Here is a 23918-nt window from a genome sequence, read left to right on the forward strand (position 1 = left end):
TGTATTAAGCCTCAAAAGCCTTTATATTTCTTAATCTCTTTATGAAAACAGTTTAAAAAAAAAAAACAAAATCAAAAAGTTATGGATTGATATATGCGCAATTCCGCTTAATATGACAGTTACTGGTGGTTTTGCCCCATCTTGTTCGTATTCGTATATTGTAAAATGAAAAAAAAATGAAAACATATTTTTAATTATAAGATAAGTTTTAGTGATAAGACCGCCTTTTGTACCCTAATTAAGTTACAATTTGTTATTCATATGATTCTTTGTTGGTGTGCAAATAAAGCGTATTTTATCTATCTATCTATCTAATTAAACTAAATATTATGAAAAATACAAAAAATAAAAAGGGTTGCAGTTTTTAGAGTATTGTTAATCTAAGGTCTGTAGGTACAGTAAAATATTGGTAAAGTAATTTTGTTTCATTATTATATTAAGTATGTATACTTAAATGTGTACTTACACAATGTTTTTTGACAAAACCGCTGAGGAAATTTTATTTAAGGTAAACGCAGCTATTGACGTCCCTATAACCGCTAGCTTTGCAATGAGCCGTTTCATTTTTGGAGAAACAGATGGCGTTGTCTGAGTTGTACTAACTGTCAAACCCTCAGAACACAGATTTTGTGTCAGCTCACATCTTATTCTCCACAGGGGAAATTCTATATCTGCCCTCAGGCGGTCTCTACAGTAACGACGACGCTTGAAAAATAAACATTCTGAACTTGTAAATTAGACTAAATAGAAGTACTTCAATAGTGAGTGAAAGAGTTGTGAGTTCTTACTTAGGAAATATAATAAATTCTTACTTAGGAAACTACATTCTTATGGAATTCGTGGCAATATACATAAGCTTATTGAATCCTATTCAAGCGAAAGATTCCAATTGGTAGAAATAACCAAAATAAGTTTGGACACTAAATGTGAAACTACCTATAGGTCTCTACAGAGGATAAACAGTCGTGGTGTACCCCAAGGTAGTGTCTTAGGGCCTCTATTGTTCATTTTATATATTAATGACCTACCCCTTCACACAAAATTTCCAATGGTGCTATTCACAGATGATAGCACACTTCTCATAGAATGCAATGATCCTCAATCTTATGAAATTGAAGTAAATGACTCACTTGGCACAGTTTATTGTGTTCTTTGCACTTTAAGTAATTAAAACCACTGAGTATGTTGTACACGTTTAATGTCCGGGCGTCAACAACCTACCCACATGTATTTATACTTAACCTACCTACACTACAATCCCTCCACCAATAGTTTAAAACTAATTAAATTATGAAACATAATCAAAACTTATATCTAGGATTAACATTTCTTGTGGCACGGACTGGATAACTATTTCCTACATTGCCTTGTGCCTGTTCGCCCTCAGTAACAGCACCATCATTATCGGAGGAGCAGTCCTCAAATGGCTCGTCATCAGGAGTAGCCTGGTCAGTTGGAATTGCAACACTCTCCTCCCCCTCTGCTACAGAGATACTGTCAGCACCTGATGATGATGATGATGTTAATTCGTCGCGTGGTGACTCGGCACTCGGTACATAACAATCATAAAAAGTTAATGAGTCATAACTACAATCATCTGTTTGTTTACAACCTCTATACATTAACAGCTGATCAACATGTTTTTTTACCGTTACACCTAAATCATGAATATATACCATATAAACTGTGGTACCTATTTTACTTTTAATTGTACCGTTTTTCCACACACTTTTGTTTCCATTATTATAAACATGTTTTACCAGTACAGCGTCCCCTACACTGAATTGGATTAGACGTCGTCCACCATATTGTTTAGTTTGTAAGATCTGTTGACAAGAAACATTTTGTTTAGCCTGTGTGGACAGCGACATTGTGGAAGGCTCGCCAGTATTGTCACGCAACAAGTCGAAACGACATCGCAGCGGACGACCAATCATGAGCTGAGCCGGTGAAAATCCCGTAGTACAGTGTACCGAGTTTCTGTAATCGAACAAGTACTTGTTTATAATCTTTTGCGTCATGTTTTGGTTGTCCGTTGGTTTTAAAATTATTTTTAATGCTTTCTTAACAGACTTAACAGTGTTTTCCGCTTGACCATTTGAAGCCGGGTGGTAAGGGGCACTTGTTAAATGCTGAATGCCATTTTTATTACAAAAATCTTCAAATTCTATCGATACAAAATTTGAACCGTTGTCTGTAACCAAAGTTCGCACCAAGCCATACCTACAAAATATTTCAGATAATTTATCTAAAACGCTTTTAGTATCCGTTTTTTCCATTAAATAACACTCGACCCACTTCGTATGTGCATCTATTGCAACCAAAAATTGTTTGTTGTACAATGTAAACATATCTAGATGCATTCGCTGCCACGGTTTGGCGGGGTAGGGCCAGGGCGCGAGCGGCGCGCGCGGCGGCGCGGGCCTCAGCGCTGCGCACGCGCCGCACGAGCCGACCTTCTCCTCGATGTGGCGGTCGATGTCGGGCCACCACATCCGGGACCTAGCTTCCGATTTAGTTTTTACAACTCCAAAGTGTGAGCTGTGTAGCTCATCTAACAATTGTTCTCGAAACTTTACAGGGATCACCAGTTTATGACCCCGTAATATGCATCCGTTTTCTAAGGACAACTGCAATCTACACAAAAAATAAGGTTTCATCGTTTCATCATTACTCTTTTCCGGCCAACCATTTTTTATGAATCCGATAACCTTTGTGAGTTCTGTGTCTTTCGCGGTTTCTAATTGAATGTCTCGCATTGTAACCGGTTTTAACATAGCATCTGTTATAAAATTTATATATAAAGTGCTATCCTTTGTATTCGTGCTAGATTCCGAGTGATTGCTAATTGCTCGTGATAAGAAGTCGGCAACATTGTTTTCACTTTTCACATATTCTATTTTAAAATTGTATGCTGTTAAAAATAAGGCATATCTTTGAAGCCGGTTCGCTGCCAACTCTGGCACACCCTTTTTGCTGCCAAATATTGTCAAAAGAGGCTTATGGTCCGTTCTTAAAGTAAATGGTGTTGACCGGCCGTAAAGGTAATGATGAAACTTCTTTATAGCGAACACAATAGAAGTGGCCTCCTTTTGAATTTGTGCGTAATTACACTCCGCTTTGCCTAACGAGCGCGATGCGTACGCGATGACTCGCTCGGAGCCGTCGGGCTGCCGCTGCGCCAGCACGGCACCTAGCCCCGCCGGGCCCGCGTCTGACGTCACTATCGTCTCGTACGCCGGGTTGTAATGGGCTAATACCCGCTGTTAAGGCCGTAAGGTTGAATTTTGCGTGGAGGATCTTTTGATTGAAAGACGTGCGAACCTGGTAATGATTTTATTTAGACTAAAAAATTGCTTTTACCCTATTCGATATTTTAGTGGACTGTAATAGTAATGTATAGCTAGGTACCTATATGAGGTTTTGCGTTTGGACATTCCGCCCACCAAAGGACGCAGTTCTTTAAACAATTTAAATACAAAATCGCTAAGTAAACACAAAATATGCAATGAAATATGAAATATTTAAGTACAATATAAGATACCTAACTCAAGGAATAATAACACAATGTGTTTTATGACTTAATTATTAAGCAAGTATGGTGTATGTATTTTAAAACAAAAGATGTACTTATACATGTGGGAGTGAGATAGTATGAGTGAGCGAGTAAGATGATAGGAAATGGTAGATGGCGCCACTGGCGATTCATATTATAACCTTGTTGTCATGTTGTGTGCACTCGCAAGAGACTCGCAAGTTATTAATTAAAATAAACGTGTAAAACCAGTAATCTGCGTCTAATTTCCCCACAATTTGGGGGCTCGACCGCGATTGATCTAAAGACGAACGATTCCTGAAGATTCAAGACGATTTCACGAAGATTTCAAGACGACAAGACGGAAGACGCACGTGGATACGTGGGTGAAAATTTTCGTAGTTACTGGTTTTCGGTGTGTAAAGACGTACAAATTACGACGCGAGTGAATTAACACAACAAAATCATGCCGAAAGGACGTCGCGTGAATGCAAGTGCTTCTTTTGACGAGACTGTGGTGGCTGAAACACGGCCCGTGATGCAGGTTGGATTTGGGGACGACTTAGTTCCTAAGTTCAGTGGCCAAGACAAAATCTACGCTGTCTCGAGGTGGATTCAAGACGTGGAGGACAATGCTGAGATACTGCAGTGGACTCCGTTGCAACAACTTATTGTCGCGAGAAGATCGTTGGTGGGCACCGCGGCGCTATGGCTGAAATCAGAGCGGCCTTTCAAGACGTGGGACGAGATGAAACAAGCGTTAGCGAAAGAATTTCCGGATTCCATAGATCAAAAAACACTACACGAAACCATGGCCAGCCGTAAGAAACATGAAGACGAGAGCTGCCTCGATTACCTTCTCGTCATGAAGGAGTTGGGCAAACGCGGCAGGATGGCGGACTACGTGGCCATAAAATACATCATAGAAGGCATACAAGACGCAGAATGCAATAAGATTATGTTGTATGGGGCGACCACGTACCCCGAACTCAAAGAAAAGTTACGTATATACGAGGTGGTAAAAGAAAAACTTAAGATAGAAGGTGCTACCAGAAGACCTAGGGAACCTATGACGCATACAAGACTGCCCAGACTGCCTGCGCTGAGATGCTACAACTGTGGAGAGAGAAACCATCACTCTAGAGAATGCCCGCATCAACATCTTGGGCTAAAATGTTTTAAGTGTAATGGTTTTGGGCATATCGCGACGAGTTGCAATGTCCAGCCACCCCAGCCAGAGGGGGCGTCGCAATCGGCACAAACTTCAACAAGCGGAAACTACGGCGGCCAATCAGATGCAAGAACTAGCCGTCCAAACTTCCGGGGACAACAGTCATTCCGGCAGGTTGGCAACAATGGCGGCGGAGAGACGCGACAACTTCAAGGTGGACCAAGACGGACGATGTTCGCAGCGGAAAATCAAGATGCGACGACAGAGGGCAGCACCTACGCAAACATGGCGGATACGAGGAGCAATGGCGTGCCGATCGATATGTCAATCGATGACATTGACAGACGTTTGACAACTGACAGCAATGAGGTTATGTTGAACGTAAACAAAGATGTTTCAAACACGACGAAGGAAACTCAACTCAACTCAACTCAAAATTTTTTATTCATCGTACAAATATAAAATTTTCTGATGAACGTCAATTTTTACAAATTACTCTCCGTTCGGATAAGGGGGGGCTCTTTCTGTCTAAGGAGAAGAACGGAGGCAAGAAACTCCTGAGCCATCTTTTCAAAAAAAGACTTAAAACTAGTTGGTATACAATACATATAAGCTTAATAATTATTATTATAATAATATGAGCAGAGCTAACTACTTATCACAGCCATGCATTAACATCCTCTAAGTAATCATCAATTTTATAATAAGCTTTTTTACTGAGTTTCTCTTTAATGTAACACTTAAACTTATTCTCTGGCATTTGAGCAACTTCTGCTGGAAGCTTATTATAAAATCTAATACAGTACCCTAAAAACGATTTATTAACTTTCGCCAGACGCATCGCTGGAAAAGCCAGCTTATGCTTGTTCCTAGTATTAATGTCATGATTACTGCCAATTGTATCAAAAGTTGAAATATTCTTTCGTACATACATTAAATTGGAAAAAATGAACTGACATGGAACTGTAAGGATGTTAATTTCTTTAAATAGTTCTCTCAATGAATCCCTGGAACCAAGTTTGTATATAGAGCGGATGGCTCTTTTCTGTAATACAAATATAGTTTCAATATCAGCTGCTCTACCCCAAAGCAAAATGCCATACGATAATAAGCTATGGAAATAACTAAAGTAAACTAATCTGGCGGTTTCAACGTCGGTCAGCTGTCTAATTTTCCGTACAGCAAAAGCTGCGGAGCTCAACCTTCCAGACAATTTTTCAATGTGACGTCCCCACTGTAACTTTGAATCTATAGTCATCCCAAGAAAGACAGTATCATTAACTAGGTCCAATTTATTCCCATCTAGAATAATGTTAGTATCGCATTGTCTAACATTCGGCAGTGTAAATTTAATACATTTCGTTTTCTTAGAATTCAATAGAAGATTATTAACGGTAAACCAATCGTGTATGTCAGATAGAATTGAATTAATTTCATTAAAATTATTTTCTCTTCTTTTAACTTTAAAAAGCAAAGAAGTATCGTCAGCAAATAAAACTATATTAGTCAATTTTTCAACCATAAAAGGCAAGTCATTAATATAAATGAGGAATAAAAATGGTCCTAGAATAGATCCTTGAGGGACGCCTATTTTTACATGAGCCCCCTGTGATTTAGTATTGTTAATATCGACCCTTTGTTGTCTCTTGTCTAAATATGAAGATATCAAATCTAAAGCCTTTCCTCCTATTCCATAGTATCTAAGTTTCGAAATTAAAGTCTGATGGTCTACACAATCAAACGCCTTCGACAGATCACAGAAGACTCCAATAGCATCGTGATGGTCTTCCCAGGCGTCAAATATGTGCTTAATCAACGCAGTACCGGCATCGGCTGTTGATTTGCCTTTTGTAAAACCATACTGCTGGCTATGAAACAATCGAGCATCATTGAAATGCAAAAGCATCTGACTGAGTATGACCCTCTCAAATATTTTACTCAAAACTGGAAGAACCGAGACAGGCCTGAAATTTGCAGGGTCCTCCATATCCCCACTTTTGAACAGAGGTATAATTTTACTAAATTTCATAAGATCTGGGAACACACCTTCAGCGATACATTTATTAAAGATGTTAGCTAAAATTGGGGCGATTTTATTAATAATAGAAAGAACAAATTTAACTGACATTCCCCACAAGTCTTCAGTTTTCTTCATATTTAATGACTTAAATGTTTTTATAATAGTTAATGTATTAATATATCTGAATTTAAATTCCTTATCGGTTGAAGGTGCGTTCTCCTTCGTCAGGGTTTCAGCTGCTGCAGCCGAAGAATCCAGGTTACACGTAGTCTCTAAAGGAATGTTCGTAAAAAACTCTTCAAAGACCCTCGCCACCGCATCATTCGATGTTATAATGTCATTGCCTACCTTCAAAGATAAATTTGTCTCGCGTGTTCGATTCTTCCCCGTTTCGTTATTAATAATAGTCCAAACGGCCTTAGATTTGTTAGCAGAGTCTTTAATCTTGTTATTAATAAAAATTGTCTTCGCACAGTGACAGACACATTTATACATCTTGCTATATTTCTTCACATAAGATTGAAAGTCAGGTCGGAGTATGAATGTTTTCATCTCATACAGATCATATAATGTCGCCCTGCTTTTGCGAATACCCTCTGTAGCCCAGTCACAAAATTTAATTTTATTGTCAATCAAAACTTCCTTCGTTTCAAAATTACTCTCAAACTCATCAGCTATTATCTTAAACAAGTTACTATACATCTCATTAGAATTGCAATCTAATTTAACATTCGGAAGTTTGTCGTCTAGTTTCTTCAAGTAATTGTCAATTTTCTTTGTAGTAATCGGTCTGCATCTCACCTTAGTTTTATTTGTCTTGTCAGTGTTTACTAAGGTAATGGTCTGCCCACTGTGGTCTGACCTCAGACAATTAATCACACTACTGTCTTTAAACTCACAGTTACAGAATATGTTATCTAGACAAGTGGCTGACGTGGGTGTAATTCTAGTTGGTTCCAGAAAAACATTAAAAAGATTAAATGATTTAAAAAGTAACAACAATTTCGACCTATTAGGAGAGTCACCTAATAGGTCAACATTAAAGTCACCACACACTATTACTTCCTTTTTACTATTGGAAGCTAACCTTAGAACATCCTCCATGACAGTCTCAAAGGTAATAAAATCACCAGTAGGTGGCCTGTAGGTACATACTATTATATACTTATTAAGCTCTGCACATGAAATTTCTATATGGTGTTTAACAGAAAGAGCAACTATATCCTTTCGTTCTTTACATTTACAATTTTCTTTAAGAAATATAAGTGACCCACCATGCTCGTTGATATTTCTGTTAAAACAGCTTATAAGTTTGTAATTTTTTAATTGGAACATCATTTTATTCTCGTCTAACCAATGTTCTGTGATACATAAACAATCAATGTTAAATTTTTCCGAAAATAGTTCTATTTCTAACAATTTAGAAGAAATACTCTGAATATTCTGATGTACCAATTTAAATTCATTCTTAAATGTCTTGTCCTTCGATAGTTTTGAGCCGAGAGAGCAGTGAACTGAATCAATCTTTATATCAACGCTATGATGCTCTCCCGTTGTCTGAAAATCTAATTTAAATCTACTGTACTGAAATATGGTTGAAAAAACCCGAAAAAGACGTGAAGATTATGGAAAATATGGCAAGCGCACTTATCGACACGGGCAGCGAAGTGAATTTAATGTCGGAAACGTTCTACAACACAATCGGATGTCCCAAATGTGATGATGAAATACTTGCGTTGTCGGGACTTGGACAAATGAAAGTGCATTCTATGGGAAAGTTGACGGTTCCAGTGATTATTGATGGACACGAATATCACAAAGTTTCATTCCATGTCGTTTCTAAAGACTCTATGCCGTATAAGTTAATAATAGGACAAGACTTTTTACAAAATGTGACAATGTTAATGAATGAAGGGAACATAATGTTATTGCCGTCGAGTGAGGATTGGTTGCGCAATATTTCATGTTTTGTTTCAGATAGCATTTATGATATAGGTTGTGAGGCTAGCCCAGCCATCCAACAACAGGTGCAGGGTTTGGTAGAAGGCTACCAACCAATGAAGACGAAGGATGCTCCCATTCAACTGCGTATTATACTGAAGGACGACATACCTGTGGCTCAGCGACCAAGACGGCTGGCCATCAGTGAACAAGAAGAAGTTGAAAGGCAGATTGAACAGTGGCTCAAAGATGGAATAATTCAGGTGAGTTGGTCAGAATATGCTAGTCCATTAGTGTTAACTCGGAAGAAGGATGGTACTACTCGGATTTGTATAGATTACAGATTAATCAACAAGAAGATGGTTAAGGACGAGTACCCATTGCCGATCATTGAGGACCACATTGATCAGTTAGCATCAGCGAAGGTATACAGTACGTTGGACTTAAAAAATGGTTATTTTCATCTACCTGTACATGAGGATTCAGTAAAGTTTACTGCCTTTGTTACACACAATGGCCAGTTTGAGTTCTTGAAAGCACCATTTGGTTTAGCCGTTTGTCCCAAAGTTTTCACAAGATTTATAACGATAATCTATCGTGAGCTGATTGCCAAAAAGATTGTATTAATATTCATCGACGATTTATTAATTCCAGCTCAAACTGAAAGACAGGCCGTAGAGCGGCTGCAAGAAGTACTGCAAGTAGCATCACAGTATGGACTGGAGATGAACTGGAAGAAGTCACAGTTGGTTGTCAAAAGAGTGGAGTATTTAGGCCACATTATTGAGAATGGCCAGGTGAAACCATCGCCAGACAAGACAGAGGCTGTTCGTAGATTTCCTGAACCAAAGACGATTAAACAGCAGCAGAGTTTTGTTGGTCTAACATCTTACTTCCGTAAGTTTATCCAAAATTATTCTTTGATTGCAAAACCTCTGACTGATTTAATGAAGAAGGACTGTAACTTTAACTTTAACCAAGAACAGAAAGAGTCATTTGAACAATTGAAGGAGAAGCTTACTAGCACCCCAGTGCTGCAGATTTATGACTCTAAGTTAGAAACAGAGCTGCATACAGACGCATCTAGTGTGGCATATGCTGCTATATTGATGCAGAGGAGCAATGAAGATGGTTGTTTGCATCCTGTGTATTACATGAGCCGAAAGACCACAGACGCTGAAAGTAGATATTCAAGTTATGAACTTGAGGCACTAGCCATCATAGAGGCAATAAAGAAGTTTCGAAAATACTTATTTGGGATTAAATTCAAAATAGTAACTGATTGTAAAGCTTTTCAGATGACGCTCATGAAGAGAGATATGTCTACATCCACAAGAGTGGCCAGGTGGATAATGCTCCTTCAGGAGTACAACTTCACGGTGGAGCACAGAAAGGGATCCCAAATGCGACATGCAGATGCGCTGAGCAGAAACCACTATGTAGCAATGATAACATCTGATTTTCAAGAGAAACTGAAGCAAGCCCAACTGAGAGATGTTGCTTTAAAGGCAGTAATGGAGATTTTGAAAGAGAGACCATATGAAGACTATTGGCTTGAAAATGGGCTATTGTTTAAGGGTCCCGAGAAGCATCTGGTGGTACCTAAATGCATGGAGATGGAGCTGATACGTCAAGCTCATGAAAACGGTCATTTTGGCAAGAAGAAAACAATTGAGTTACTGAAAAAAGATTATTATGTCAAGAATTTGGATAGAAAAGTGGAGGAATACATTCAGACTTGCATACCATGCTTGTTGGCTAGCCGGAAGACTGGTAAACAGGAAGGTTTCTTATCACCAATCGATAAGGGTGAGCTGCCACTAGACACATTGCATATCGACCACATCGGACCAATGACAGAGACCAAGAAACAGTATAATTATATTTTAACGATGATTGATGCATTCACCAAGTATACATGGATATTTCCTACGAAGAGCACAACAAGCAAAGAAGCGATAGATAAATTGAAGATTCATCAACAGCTGTTCGGAAACCCAAGACGAGTGGTGACAGATAGAGGCACGGCCTTCACAAGTAAAGACTTTGAAGAATACTGTGAGGAGGAGAAGATACAGCATATCACAATTACCACAGGAATCCCTCGAGGTAACGGTCAAGTGGAGAGGATCCACCGAGTAATTATCTCAGTGTTGACGAAGATGTGTATCCAGCAGCCGGATATTTGGTACAGACATGTAAGTCGCCTACAGCAAGCTTTGAACAGTACTTACCAAAGAAGCGTTGATTCTTCACCATATGAGCTACTGATTGGTACGAAGATGCGATTAAAGGAAGATACCGAAATATTAAATTTAATTCAACAAGAAACAAGAGACATCTTTATGAGTAACCGGGATGAACTGAGAGTTAAAGCTAAAGAACAGATTTTGAAAATTCAACAAGAAAACAAAAAGAACTATGATAAGAAGAGAAAGGAAAGCACACACTATCAGATAGGGGATTTGGTCGCTATAAAGAGGACGCAGTTTGGTGTTGGCATGAAGTTGAAACCAAAGTACTTGGGTCCTTATAGAATAACCAAATCGAAAGGTCTCAACAGATATGATGTCGAAAAAGTGGATATGTCCAAGGAAGGACCTAAAAAGACTTCAAGTGCTGCTGATTTCATGAAGAAATGGCCTGGCGGAAATATGGATAATAACACACTGTCTGAGGATGATGGCAACAGCAGTGAAGACTGAACTAGCTAAAGTAATTATTTTTTTTTAACCTATTTTGTATGTTGCAGGTCCTCACGCGATGGTCATGACATTGTGTTCCATTCAAAATAAATAGGCATTGCACTAGTTAGTAAAATTATTTCCGAATAGATTTTCTACTTAAATTTCAGTTACTTATATATATATATCTATCCAGACCGTTTTCGGTCACAGCGACTGTAGGTCCTGACTAGCGAGAGCTTCGTTCATGGGCTCTCATGTGACTGACGTAGCCAATTTTTGCAGTGCATGTACGACCACATACTCTGCACGTCAGCACCCCTCCGACGTAATTATAATTAATGGCCGCAGCTGGTCGGGCCTTGAGCTCGTCTCGCTTAGCGTCGAGCTCCTCCCGTCGCCTCCTCTCGAACTCAAATACTTTAGTGCGCACAGTATGCCTCCACGCGGGCCGATCTGCAGCCATCGACTCCCACCGAGACGAGTCTAGGTGACAGCGCTTCATGTGGCGCTTAAGCACATCTTTATATCGCAGAATTTGGCCACCTTGTTTCCGTTTCCCTTCCTGCAATTCTGAGTAGAAGATGCGCTTAGCCACTCTGTTGTCAGACATTCGGGAGACATGGCCAGCCCACCGCAGCTGCCGTCGCATTAGACACAATGTGTCAAAATGTTATTTTCATAATACCTATAAGTACAGTTAAACTGTGTTGTTTACTTAAGATTTCATATTGTAAGCTATAAGTTGTCATACTTACCTAATTAAATCTAGAATTAAAAGTATGTACCTACATAAGGTTTTAGTTTAAAAGTTTCTAAATAATGTTGTATTGTTGTTATGTCAGATAAGAGTTTGATACTTACATAGGACTCATACAAATAAATATATACCTAACTATTAAGTTTTGAGTTGTACCTATTTTGTTTTCAGTATGAGATAATGCTGTTTTGTTGTTATATTATAAAGTTTATGATTAAGAGATAAATAAGTAAGATATACATAGGAGATAATACATGTTACCAAGTTGTTCAGTTTTGAGTTTTGATGTAAAATAATGAGATTTTTTTTTATGTGTAACTTTAGCACTAAGGTTAGTCTAGGGTCAGACTAAATGCAGGATGGCCGAGTGTGGGAGTGAGATAGTATGAGTGAGCGAGTAAGATGATAGGAAATGGTAGATGGCGCCACTGGCGATTCATATTATAACCTTGTTGTCATGTTGTGTGCACTCGCAAGAGACTCGCAAGTTATTAATTAAAATAAACGTGTAAAACCAGTAATCTGCGTCTAATTTCCCCACATACATAGGTACTCAATTTAAAGAACTAGTGACTGACATTCTTACGTAAATACATGGCTAAATTTAAATATGAATTTCTTATTTAACCGCCCACCATACTATATACTAACACAAAAATAACAATTGATATTTATCTTTATCAATAACAACTCAGGTTTATGAACTTATGAGTCTTATTATGACACAGGTAAGTATGTAACTAAGATTAATCTTATTTTGTAGGTATACACATTAGTTAATGTAGCATATAAGCAACAGGTAAGTATTACTCATCTAAGGTAAGTATGAAGGTAAGTACCTACATTAATTATTTTAGTTTATAAGTTCAAAGGTAAGTATTATAATCTAGTTTATAAGTAGCTATAGGCACAAAGATTACATAATACTTAGGTAGGTAAAGATAGTTTAAGTAGTTAATTTTATAACTTTATCATTTAAATTTACTCGGATAACTAATTATAGTAATTAGGTGCTAAGTTTATTTACAGGTAAGACACATATTTTACTCACAGGTCGTTTATAGATGCCGTTTTTACACTTGACGGATACAACGCGTGTAATATTATCAGGACCGACATGTTTTTGTACAATTTTGCCTAAAATCCACTTGCTAGGTGGAATATTGTCTTCCTTTAATATAACTACATCATCGATTTCTGGCTCAGCATTCTTTGTGTTCCACTTATATCTTTGATTTAACGTTACCAAATATTCTTTATACCACCTGTTCCAGAAATCGGTGACCATTTTTTGAACTAATCTCCATCTTTCTAGGTGATTTGAATTACATAGTGTATAGTTCTCATCGCTCAAGTTTAATAAAGGTTCACCTATCAGAAAGTGGCCCGGTGTCAAGGGGAGGGGGTCATTCGGGTTGTCACTCAGCACAGTTATTGGCCGCGAATTTAAACAAGCCTCCACTTGGGATAAGACGGTAGCTAGTTCCTCATACGTAAGTGTAGTGTCTGAGATTACCTTTTTTAGATGCGTCTTGGTACTGCGCACTCCACTCTCCCAAATTCCGCCAAAGTTCGGGGCCCGGGGGGGGATGAAATGCCATGTGGTGCGTTCTAAACTTAGTAACTCTGCTAACTCACCTGGAAATGTAGATTTGGCGCTGTTGAACATCTCTCTCAACTGCTTGTCTGCACCGATAAAGTTGGTGCCATTGTCGCTATAGAGGTCATAACAATGGCCTCTTCTTCCAGTGAATCGCCTAAATGCTGCGATAAAGCCCTTTGAAGTCAGGTCCGTGACAGCTTCAAGGTGGATGGCGCGGGTCACCATACACACAAACAAACAGATGTATCCCTTGTAGGATTTCGAACCTCTACCGGGTGAAAACCTAATGTTGATGGGTCCTGCGTAATCGACACCTGCTGACTTGAAGGGTCTGTTGGGTTTCAGTCTCACTTCTGGCAACTGTCCCATCATTTGAGTTGTATTCTTGACAGAATATCGGATGCACGTTACACACTCTCGATAACACTTCTTTGATAGGTCCCTCGCTCGCATGATCCAGAATTTAGACCTCAAATAATTCAGCATTAGTTGGGGTCCTCCGTGCATTGTCTTCTGGTGGGCATCTACAATAATTAGTCTGCTAAGATGACTCGTAGCAGGTAATATTATAGGATGCTGTGTGTCATAGTCCGTATGCGATTGTTGGATACGACCGCCGACTCTTAATATGCCACTTTCATCAAGAAGGGGGCAAAGATTACGGAGTTTACTCTTTTTGGGGACACTTCCTTCAGACTTTAACTGCTTTATCTCGTCTTTGAATTCTATCTCTTGTGCTTGTTTTATACAACTTTCCAACGTTTGTTTTATTTCTTCTGCTGTTATAAATTGTGTATGTTTCTCGCGTTTCTCTTTAGCTTCTTTTAAGTTCAGCCATCTTCTGCAATAAGAAATAACTCTCAACATTCTCTGTAAGTTAGAAAATTTTGTCCAAATTAGCTCATCTTCTGTGTTTATCAAAGCGGTTAAAGTCTTAACTTTCTCTTCTTCTTGAGTATCTTCAATGTCTGGTGCGCTGAAATTGATGTCGGTTTCAGATAGCCAAGCGGGACCGCTCCACCATAATGACTGACTCGATAATTGTGAAGCTGGTAATCCTCTTGAGGCATAGTCTGCTGGGTTCATGTCTGTAGCAACATGACCCCACTGCTCGTAGTCTAATATGTTGAGTATAGTGGACACTCGGTTGCTCACGAATGTGCTCCATCTACTTGCTCCGCCTTTCAACCATGCCAAGACGATGGTTGAGTCTGTCCACGCGTGCAGATTTTCCTTGTTGATGTTCAATACCTGAGATACTTCTGAGATTAGTGCAGCTGCCATAGCTGCGCCGCATAACTCTAGTCGAGGAATAGAAATTTGCTTTTCCACGGGCGCAACTTTGGTTTTGGCAGTAATGAGGCTCACATAAACGTTTTCGTTTTCAATGACTCGGATATAAACTGCTGCTCCATAAGCTGCCTGGGAAGCGTCTGCGAACACATGTAACTCCGTCTTCGACGTAGTGGAGTTGTGTGACCACCTTGGTATCGTGATGTGTTTAATGTTGCTCAAATCTTGTCTGTAAGTTAACCACTCTTCAAGTAGCTCACCTTCTACAGAATCATCCCAGTCTAGGCCTGTCTTCCATAACTTCTGTATGATCATTTTTGCCACAACGACGACAGGCGCAATCCATCCTTCAGGGTCGTACAGTTGGGCTACCTCAGAAAGAATATGACGTTTGGTAATCGGGTGTCTCGGCTCTAACATATTCAATGTGTATTCAAAACTATCTGTGTCCCGATTCCAACACACTCCTAGTATTTTCACCAAACTGTTGACCTTGAGGGGAACTTCTTGATCAGCTCGCTTGTTCTCACTTATATATTTCATCACGTTCTCATTGTTGCTACTCCATTTTTGAAGGTCGAACCCACCTGCTCTCATTAAGTCATTCATCTCATTGTAGATTGTTAGTGCTTCTTCTTCAGTGTCGCATCCTGTCAAAAGGTCATCGATGTAGAAATCCGTCTTCGTTATTTCTGCAGCGAGTGGATATTTGTGTTTCTCGTCATCTGCTAGCCTTTGTAGAGATTTCACAGCAAGATAAGGTGCACAAGCAGTCCCGAATGTTAGCCTCAAAAGTCTGTAGTGTTCAATCGGCTTATCTGGTGCATCTCTCCACAATATTCTCTGGAAGTGAGTATCTTCATCAGCTACGCGTACCATTCGATACATTTTGACAATGTCTGCAGTTATACAGATTCTGTGTGTTCTCCACCGCATCAAGATGTGTCGTAAGTCTTGTTGTAATTTAGGACCTACTAGGAGATCATCATTGAGTGACTTGTTATTCACACCTTTACACGATGCGTCGAAAACAACTCGAACTTTTGTTGTGTCTTTGTCATCCCTCAGGACAGCATGATGAGGAAGATAGACTGCTTTAGGATTGGCGATATCAGCTGCTTGCACTGGAACCATATGCTCTAATTTTATGTATTCATCCATTACCTTATGATATTCTTCGCGAAGTTTAGTGTTTTTAGTCAGCTTTCTCTCTAAGTACTCGAATCTCTTGGCAGCTACTTCTCTCAATCGACCATTTTGACACTCTGGGTTCTCGCTTTTAAATGGAAGCTTTACTACATACCTTCCTTCTTCGTCTCTAACTGTTGTAGCATTGTAGAACTCTTCACAATTTTCTTCTTCTCTTGACAATCTCTTTTCTATTTTATTAGGCTCGTTTTCTAACTCCCAAAATAGCTTCAGCATCTCATCTTCTTTAACATGAACATGCAAGCTTGTGATGTTTCTCTGCGCGGTGATGGATTCTCGAGACATCCTTCCAGATAACACCCAACCTAGAATAGTATTCTGTGCCAGTAAGTTACCTTTTGGATGTTTGATGACGCCGTCCAGTAGAACGTCGCTGTAGATCTCCGCTCCAAGTAGAATGTCGATTCTCCCTGGTGTGGCATACCCTGGGTCAGCTAACTCTAAATTCTCGAAGTTTAACCCGTCAGGTGTGCTAAGTTTAGTAGTGGGTAAAAGTGTTGTAAGTGAACGTAGTACGTACGCTTCTACTCGAACTGAATCTTTGGGATTGTGGCGTGATTTCACGCAAAGTGAGACCATGTGTTTAATTCTCGTTTGCCCGTCTCCCAAGCTTGACACCCAACCACTTACTGATTCTCGTTTAAGATTAAGTAATTGAACGGTCGCCTCTGTGACAAATGATGCCTGTGACCCTTGGTCTAATAAAGCTCTAATCATATATTTGCAACCATTTTTACTCTCAACTATCACATTTGCAGTAGCTAAAAGTACACAGTTAGGTTTCATTTGCTCACTAGAAAAATTGGTTACAATGTGTGTATCATTAGACAAAGGCTTACCTCTCGACGACGACTCGCTCGAAATACCTGTAGATGTACTCGTAGTTTGACTCTCAGTGGGCTTCTCCGTGTTCTGCTCTCGCTCGAAGTGCAGGAGTGAGTGGTGGCGCCGCCCGCAGCGCCTGCAGCACGCCGCCTGCCGGCACCTCAGCACCGAGTGGGACGGCGCGAGGCAGTTGAAGCATAGCTTGTTGGTCTGCACGAAGTTCTGTCTCTCGTTAGTAGGCATCTCTCCGAATTTCTTGCAATTGTAGATATAGTGCTCTCCGCTGCACATTGCACACTTGATGTCGTGTGTTTTCACGTCTCTGTTCATGTTTGTATGGAAGGTCTTAGGTTTCACAATAGGTTTAGGTTGACTTGTCCTCTGCGTAGTGATCTTATTATTGTCTATCATCTCTAATGATCTGAATCTAGCTTCTAGAAAGTCTCGCAGTTCCGACCAGGTAGGTAATTCAATGCTGCTTCCGCTTAGATGCTGTTCCCACTGTCTCATAGACTCAGTATCCAACTTTGATACGACCAAGTAGACAATCAACAAGTCCCAGGTATCAGTTTGCACTTCCATATTTTTCAAAGCATTCAAACAGGTAGAAAAGGTGTCTACTAATTGTTTAATTAAACAAAGCCGACTCCGTGTTGATTGATTTATGTGTAAATAATAACTTCAATAATGCATTGCAATTAAATCTCTTGTTGTTGTATCGCTTCACTAATAGGTTCCACGCCTCAGTATAGTTTGCATTAGTTGTAGTAAAATTGCGTAACATTGCTTCTGGTTCTCCAACTAAGTTACCCTTTAAGTAATGTAACTTTTGTACAGGTGATAAGCGCTTGTGGTTGTGTATGAGTGAAGAAAATAAGTCGTAGAACGTCTGCCATTCTTCATACTTGCCACTGAACTTAGGTATCTCGATCATAGGCAACTTAACTTCGTCATCTAATGATTTCTGTACATTACCCATCGGTGTAGAAGTGTGAGAAGGTGGTGAAGAAGGAGTAGATGGCTCCAAGAACGGCTGAAGATGCTCCTTTAAGGTGGCCTTGTATTGTGTGTACAACTCTTCAAAGGTTTCATAGGTATTTTCTTCGAAATATGAATCTTCTCTGTCTTCTTGTTTAGTAATTTTCACAATAATACTCTTATGACCGTCTTTAAAGTCTTTCCACAGCTGTTCTAATGTTTCTAACCTCGTTTCTATGTAACTTCTCTTAATCCTCTCCTTAGGCGTCTTTTTGTAATTAGTTTCAGCTCTTTTTAGGGTCTCCAGAAGCTCGTGCTGACATATAAGTAGATCCTCCCCAACTAACACCGTAGCGTTAAAAAAACTCTCATATAACTTGTATAATGGTTGCATTCGAAAATTAAAGTGTTAAGACATAGCTGTATAAGGGTGTAGGAGAGTGCTCTAACTCACTTATAACCACGAAAGAGGCCCACGATTTTGAGAGTAAAGGCTTTAGAAAGTCTGTAAAACGGTGTCATTGAAGTGTTTAAGTTATAGAAAGCCTGTAGTACGGTGTCATTGAAGTACTAAAGTTACTATAGAAGAGCGTTTAATCACTCTCAGCTAGAACTTTTACCGGTATAGTTGTAGTTGTAGAATGGTTATTTGACTCCCTGACTCTTATTTGTTTGGTAAAAAAGGGTTAAGTGAGTATAGACCGTTTTTCGAATACACTTTTACCATACAAGTTGTATGTCTTTGAAAATAATAGTGTCAACAGCAATCATACGCGACAGTATTAGAGTGACAGTATTGATCATTACTAAATAACAGTAAATATAATAAATTAACTTGACTTAACATGTTTTGTGAATTGAAAATAATATGCCATTGTAATTTTACTGTAATGTATACCATATTTCCCACCTCAATTTTAATGCGCTCCAAATTTATTAAGGATTTCGAATGAAACATAAGTAAATATAAAATAGACGACTCAATTTTGTATTTTTTTGTATTCTTGCTGTATGTCCATTAGTTTCATAAATCGATTGGCATGACTGGAATGACAAAATTCACATAAATAAGTAAGTATTTTAAAGCAAAATATTGTTTATCCCAGAAATTTATAGGTTAGGTCGTCAATGCAAATGGCGAACTTACATTTAAGACATATAGACTCACCTAAGTCATCTATTACACTTTTTGAAATAGAACACCCTGAGCCAAGGGTATTATGCAGTCTTAGTCGATCCGCACAGTCTTGCTTAACACCGTTACTTTTACAGTCTACTTACCTAACGCAATAAGCGTAAGTTAAGTTAACCTTAAAGATTAAAACTGCATTGTTGAGTTTTCCAACACTGTAAGAATCTTGTCTTACTGCACTCTTAACAAAATCTCTTTTATAACCAATTCCTGCAGCCTAAATTCAATATGACACCTAAAGATTTATATGAGTATTAAAGGAAACCACTTAACAACCATAAGTGTTAACAGGTGTCAGTGAGCACTCTTGTATAGCTTTAGGTTCTAGAAACAGTTTAAACCTATAACATCTTAATTATGATTGCTTTGACTAAGACCATATTAACACTTAAACCTGCTGTTAACACTAATTTCATTTGTTAACTCATCTTTATCGCTTTATGTTAGAACTGAGATAATTATAACACAGTTATACAGGTTAAAGTTATAAAAATAGCTGTAACTGAGGGTAAAATGTTTGTTGGGTCCATTGTTAACTTGCTTTAAATATAACTTATATAACGCAAAACACTTTGTAGGTATTGTAGGTAAACACCGTATTGTAATAGCGTCACAGGACACGCAGGTTATAATGTATGTAGTGATTTAATAGCCGTTAAACCACGATGACTCGCTCAGTTTATTCATTAAAACACTGCAATCCGTTTAGGTACACTAAATTCTCACTCAGTTATAGGTGTTTATGCGTATATAGTTCACTGTAACTGTTTTAATAAAGTTAACAACATGTGTTTCACAAAGTTAATTTGAATGTCCAATAATTTATAACACTTATTTTTGCAATAAAATGTTCGTCTATTCAATCCTTATCTCACGGCTTTTGTTCTCGGCTCACTCGCGACCGGTCGGTGGCTCACACGAATGCGGTTCGGTTAGGACCATAATGTTAAGGCCGTAAGGTTGAATTTTGCGTGGAGGATCTTTTGATTGAAAGACGTGCGAACCTGGTAATGATTTTATTTAGACTAAAAAATTGCTTTTACCCTATTCGATATTTTAGTGGACTGTAATAGTAATGTATAGCTAGGTACCTATATGAGGTTTTGCGTTTGGACACCCGCTCTGAAGCCAATTCACTTTTTATTTTACAGAACGCTTTATTCTGCTCCTCCCCCCATTCCCATTTTACACCTTTTTGTAACAATAAATGAAGGGGACTTAATACACTCGATGTGTTCGGCACAAAGCACCTGTAATAATTCACCATACCGAGGAACGATTTTAGCTCACTTACATTGCTCGGGCATTTACACTGAATAATTGCTTCTACTTTCTTATCGGACTTATGCAACCCGTGTTTATCGATGACAAACCCTAAGTACTCAACCGAATCTTTAAATAACTCGCACTTATCTGGTTTTAGACGCAACCCTGCATCTTCTAGTCTTTTCAAAACCATTTCCAACCTCTCCGAATGTATTTTACGATTTTCTCCAGTGCACAGTATATCGTCTAAAAATATACAAATGCCATCTATGTCACCTAATAAATTTTCCATTGTTTTCTGAAAAATGAAGGGGCCATTTCGTAAACCAAATACCAATCTATTATAGCGATATAAACCCTTGTGTGTGTTTATACATGTCAAATGTTTAGATTCGTCTAAAACTAATTGGTTATATGCCCTGGATAAATCTAATTTTGAAAATTGCTCCCCTCCATGCAATTTTGAAAATAAGTCGTCGATTCGCGGTAAAGGGTAATCATCCATATATAACATTTTGTTTAATGTCACCGAGAAATCCCCACAAATGCGTATGTTACCGTCGGGACGTAATACCGGAACTATAGGCGTGGCTACTTCCGAATGTTCGACTTTTTCTAATATGCCTAGGTCGACTAAACGCTTCAACTCATCTTCCACTTTCACCTTAAGAGCTAAAGGTACGGGTCGTGGTTTGAAAAATTTTAACTGGGCGTCGGGTTTTACTTTTATTTGAATAGTATGCTTGTTAAACATCCCTAATTCATCGGAAAACAATTTTGAGTATTTCGTCTTTAAGAACGTAGCGTAGTCATCTTCTTGTTGTATATTGTTGCAATCTACATTACATAACTGTAAATCGAACACACTAATAAAGTCCCGTCCTAATAAAACCGGTTGTTTTGTTAGAGTTGAAATAACAAATACCGTAATTGGCTTAGTGCGATTGTCATAGGTTACTGGTAACTGTAAACAACCTACTGGTGTTATCTTAGATCCATTATAGCAGTTTAACACTACCTGACAACTTTTTAACTTGTGATTATTTTTAAAATGTGATTGATAAATCGATTCAGGTAAAACGGAAACTGCACTCCCGCTATCAATCTCACACATAATATTTTGATCGGCAATCGTTACGACTTGTCGCATAGGCTCGCCATTATTACATTTAATATGAAATAAATCGTATTCTACGTTACCTTCAACAATGTCGCCGTCTACAGTTTCCATGAAGTTGTTACTTTTAACTCGAAGTTTGCACATACGTTTTAGGTGTCCCCTTTTATGACAGTTTTTGCACGTTAAATTCACAAACCGGCACTGATCTTTAGAATGGCTCTTATAGCCACACACTTCACAACGAGCACTATCACTATGAGATGCCCCGGCGGCGGCGGCGGCGGCGGCGCGCGGTGCACCCGGGCGCAGCGCGTACAGCTGCGGCGCGGTCTCCGGCCGGGCGCCGCCCAGCGCCAGGCGCGCGCACCGCACGCTCGCCGCCAGCTCCAGCGCGCGGTCGAACGTCAGGCTGCTGATGCTCTCGGAGAACAGCTTCTCTTTCTCCTTCACGTTTTCGAGACCCAGCACGAAGCGGTCCCGCAGCGCCGTCTGCAGCTCCGCCCCGAAGCCGCAGTGCTGCGCCAGACTGCGCACTCGCGCCGCCCACTCAGCCAACTCCTCGCCCGCCCGTTGTTCTGCTTTGTAAAAGTTGTACCTTTCGGCAAAACTGCTTTTCTTTGGAACAAAATGTTTTTCCAATAGCGTCAACAATGCGGTATACTCTTGATCTTCCAAGCTTGTAGGAGAGGCCAAGTCTCTTACGACGCGGTATGTTTCTTCTGCCAAGGACGTTAGCAATAGGGCTCTTCGTTTTAATCCAGCCTTATCAGTATCTTCATTAATATCATTAGCCAAGCAAAACTGATTAAATCTACTTTTAAAGATGCCCCATTCTTGTATCCGATGGTCAAAAGTGAGGTTACCCCCGAACATTCCATTTGCACTACTCGAACACATTATGGTTTTTTATTATATTTTACTTTTCACACACCAATTTATGCAGAAAACAGTAAACAGTTCACGTGAGTTCAGATTCGTCGCCAATTATTGTGTTCTTTGCACTTTAAGTAATTAAAACCACTGAGTATGTTGTACACGTTTAATGTCCGGGCGTCAACAACCTACCCACATGTATTTATACTTAACCTACCTACACTACACAGTTATAAACTGGCTTACAGGTAACAATCTTTGAATAAACCTGGAGAAAACTAAGCTTATGCATTTTTACCAGAGAAAACTACCAGATCACATAAATGTAAGCCATGACGGAAAGGTGGTTGAAACCACTAATGTCACTGGTTTTCTTGGACTATTGATTGACAGCAATCTGTCCTGGAAATTCCATGTAGACCATGTATGTAAGAGAATGAGTAAAGCTGCGTACGCCCTTCACAAACTTTCACGTACTACAAATCTAAAAACACTCCTAACTGCTTATCATGGTGATGCAGCTTCAATACTACGATATGGAGTTATATTCTGGAGCAACTCCACAGATAAAGATAAGGTTTTCAAAGCTCAAAAACAGTGCATTCGAGCAATGTTTAATTTAAGAAGCACTGATTCATGTCGACCATACTTTATCAAAAATAGACTGTCTATTAACATTTCCTTGCTTGTACATTTATGAGATACTACTATTTGTAAAAACAAATCCAAATTTATTTAAAACAATGACCGATGTCACTTTAAGACTAGGTCGCAACAGAGACAGGCTGTTCACTGAGCGCTACAACACTACGCTCTTAACTAAGAGTATTGTGTGTATGGGCCCTAAGCTGTACAACAAACTGCCTTACAATATAAGATGTCTTGACATTATTAAATTTAAAAATGAACTGAATTGTATTCTCCAAAAAAAATGTTATTATACAATTAATGACTACCTAAATGACATTTTATAATTTATTATATAACTAAATGAATGACTATTATTGTATGACTATTTAATTATTATATTGCTATTATTGTGTTATCTCAGTTTGAACTTAATTTATATAAACTTGCATGAATTCTATAGTGTAGGTAATCCAAAAAGTTGTACGTACTGTATAGTGCAAAGCATGGAGAACTAATAATTTTGTAACACCATTTTATTTACCCATGTTTACAATAAATGAATTTTTATCTTTATCTTATCTTATTCTGAGTTTAATACTTCAACCTCTTTGCTGTCTGTGTGCAATATTTGACGTTCGGTACAGTATGTTGTCACGACATCTATCGGCTTGAACCAAAACTTAACTGACAGCTGTCAAGGAAAACGGCTCATTCAATTCTAGGGCACAACAAATATTAATTACTACTTATCTAAAACGTTTTGCATATTTCTACTTTACACGCTTTTAATATAATTTTCAATAAGAAGGTACAAATCA

General features: G+C 38.8%; 2 protein-coding genes across 2 annotated transcripts in view; both read right to left on the bottom strand.

Moving 5' to 3' along the window:
- LOC125490748 (trypsin CFT-1-like) overlaps positions 1 to 23918 on the bottom strand; it is a 303958-nt gene that overhangs the window by 217838 nt on the left and 62202 nt on the right. The gene's annotated exons all lie outside the window — the stretch shown is intronic.
- LOC125490739 (uncharacterized protein K02A2.6-like) lies at positions 1182 to 21911 on the bottom strand. Its single transcript, XM_048630978.1, has 2 exons — positions 20329 to 21911; positions 1182 to 3260 (listed from the first exon to the last, which is right to left on the bottom strand). Exons 1-2 carry the CDS (start codon positions 21739 to 21741, stop codon positions 1302 to 1304), a joined length of 3372 nt encoding a protein of 1123 aa, XP_048486935.1. The 5' UTR covers positions 21742 to 21911; the 3' UTR covers positions 1182 to 1301.

This window comes from Plutella xylostella, chromosome 27 (genome assembly GCF_932276165.1).
Source record: "Plutella xylostella chromosome 27, ilPluXylo3.1, whole genome shotgun sequence".
Taxonomy (NCBI): Eukaryota; Metazoa; Arthropoda; class Insecta; order Lepidoptera; family Plutellidae; genus Plutella; species Plutella xylostella.

Excerpts from the sequence above, each read along its gene's own strand:
- LOC125490739 (XM_048630978.1), bottom strand. The coding sequence starts at position 21,741 with ATGTGCAAACTTCGAGTTAAAAGTAACAACTTCATGGAAACTGTAGAC. Across the intron at positions 3,261-20,328 it reads GTGAATTGGCTTCAGAGCGG|GTATTAGCCCATTACAACCC; the intron begins GTGTCCAAACGC and ends CCTTAACAGCGG.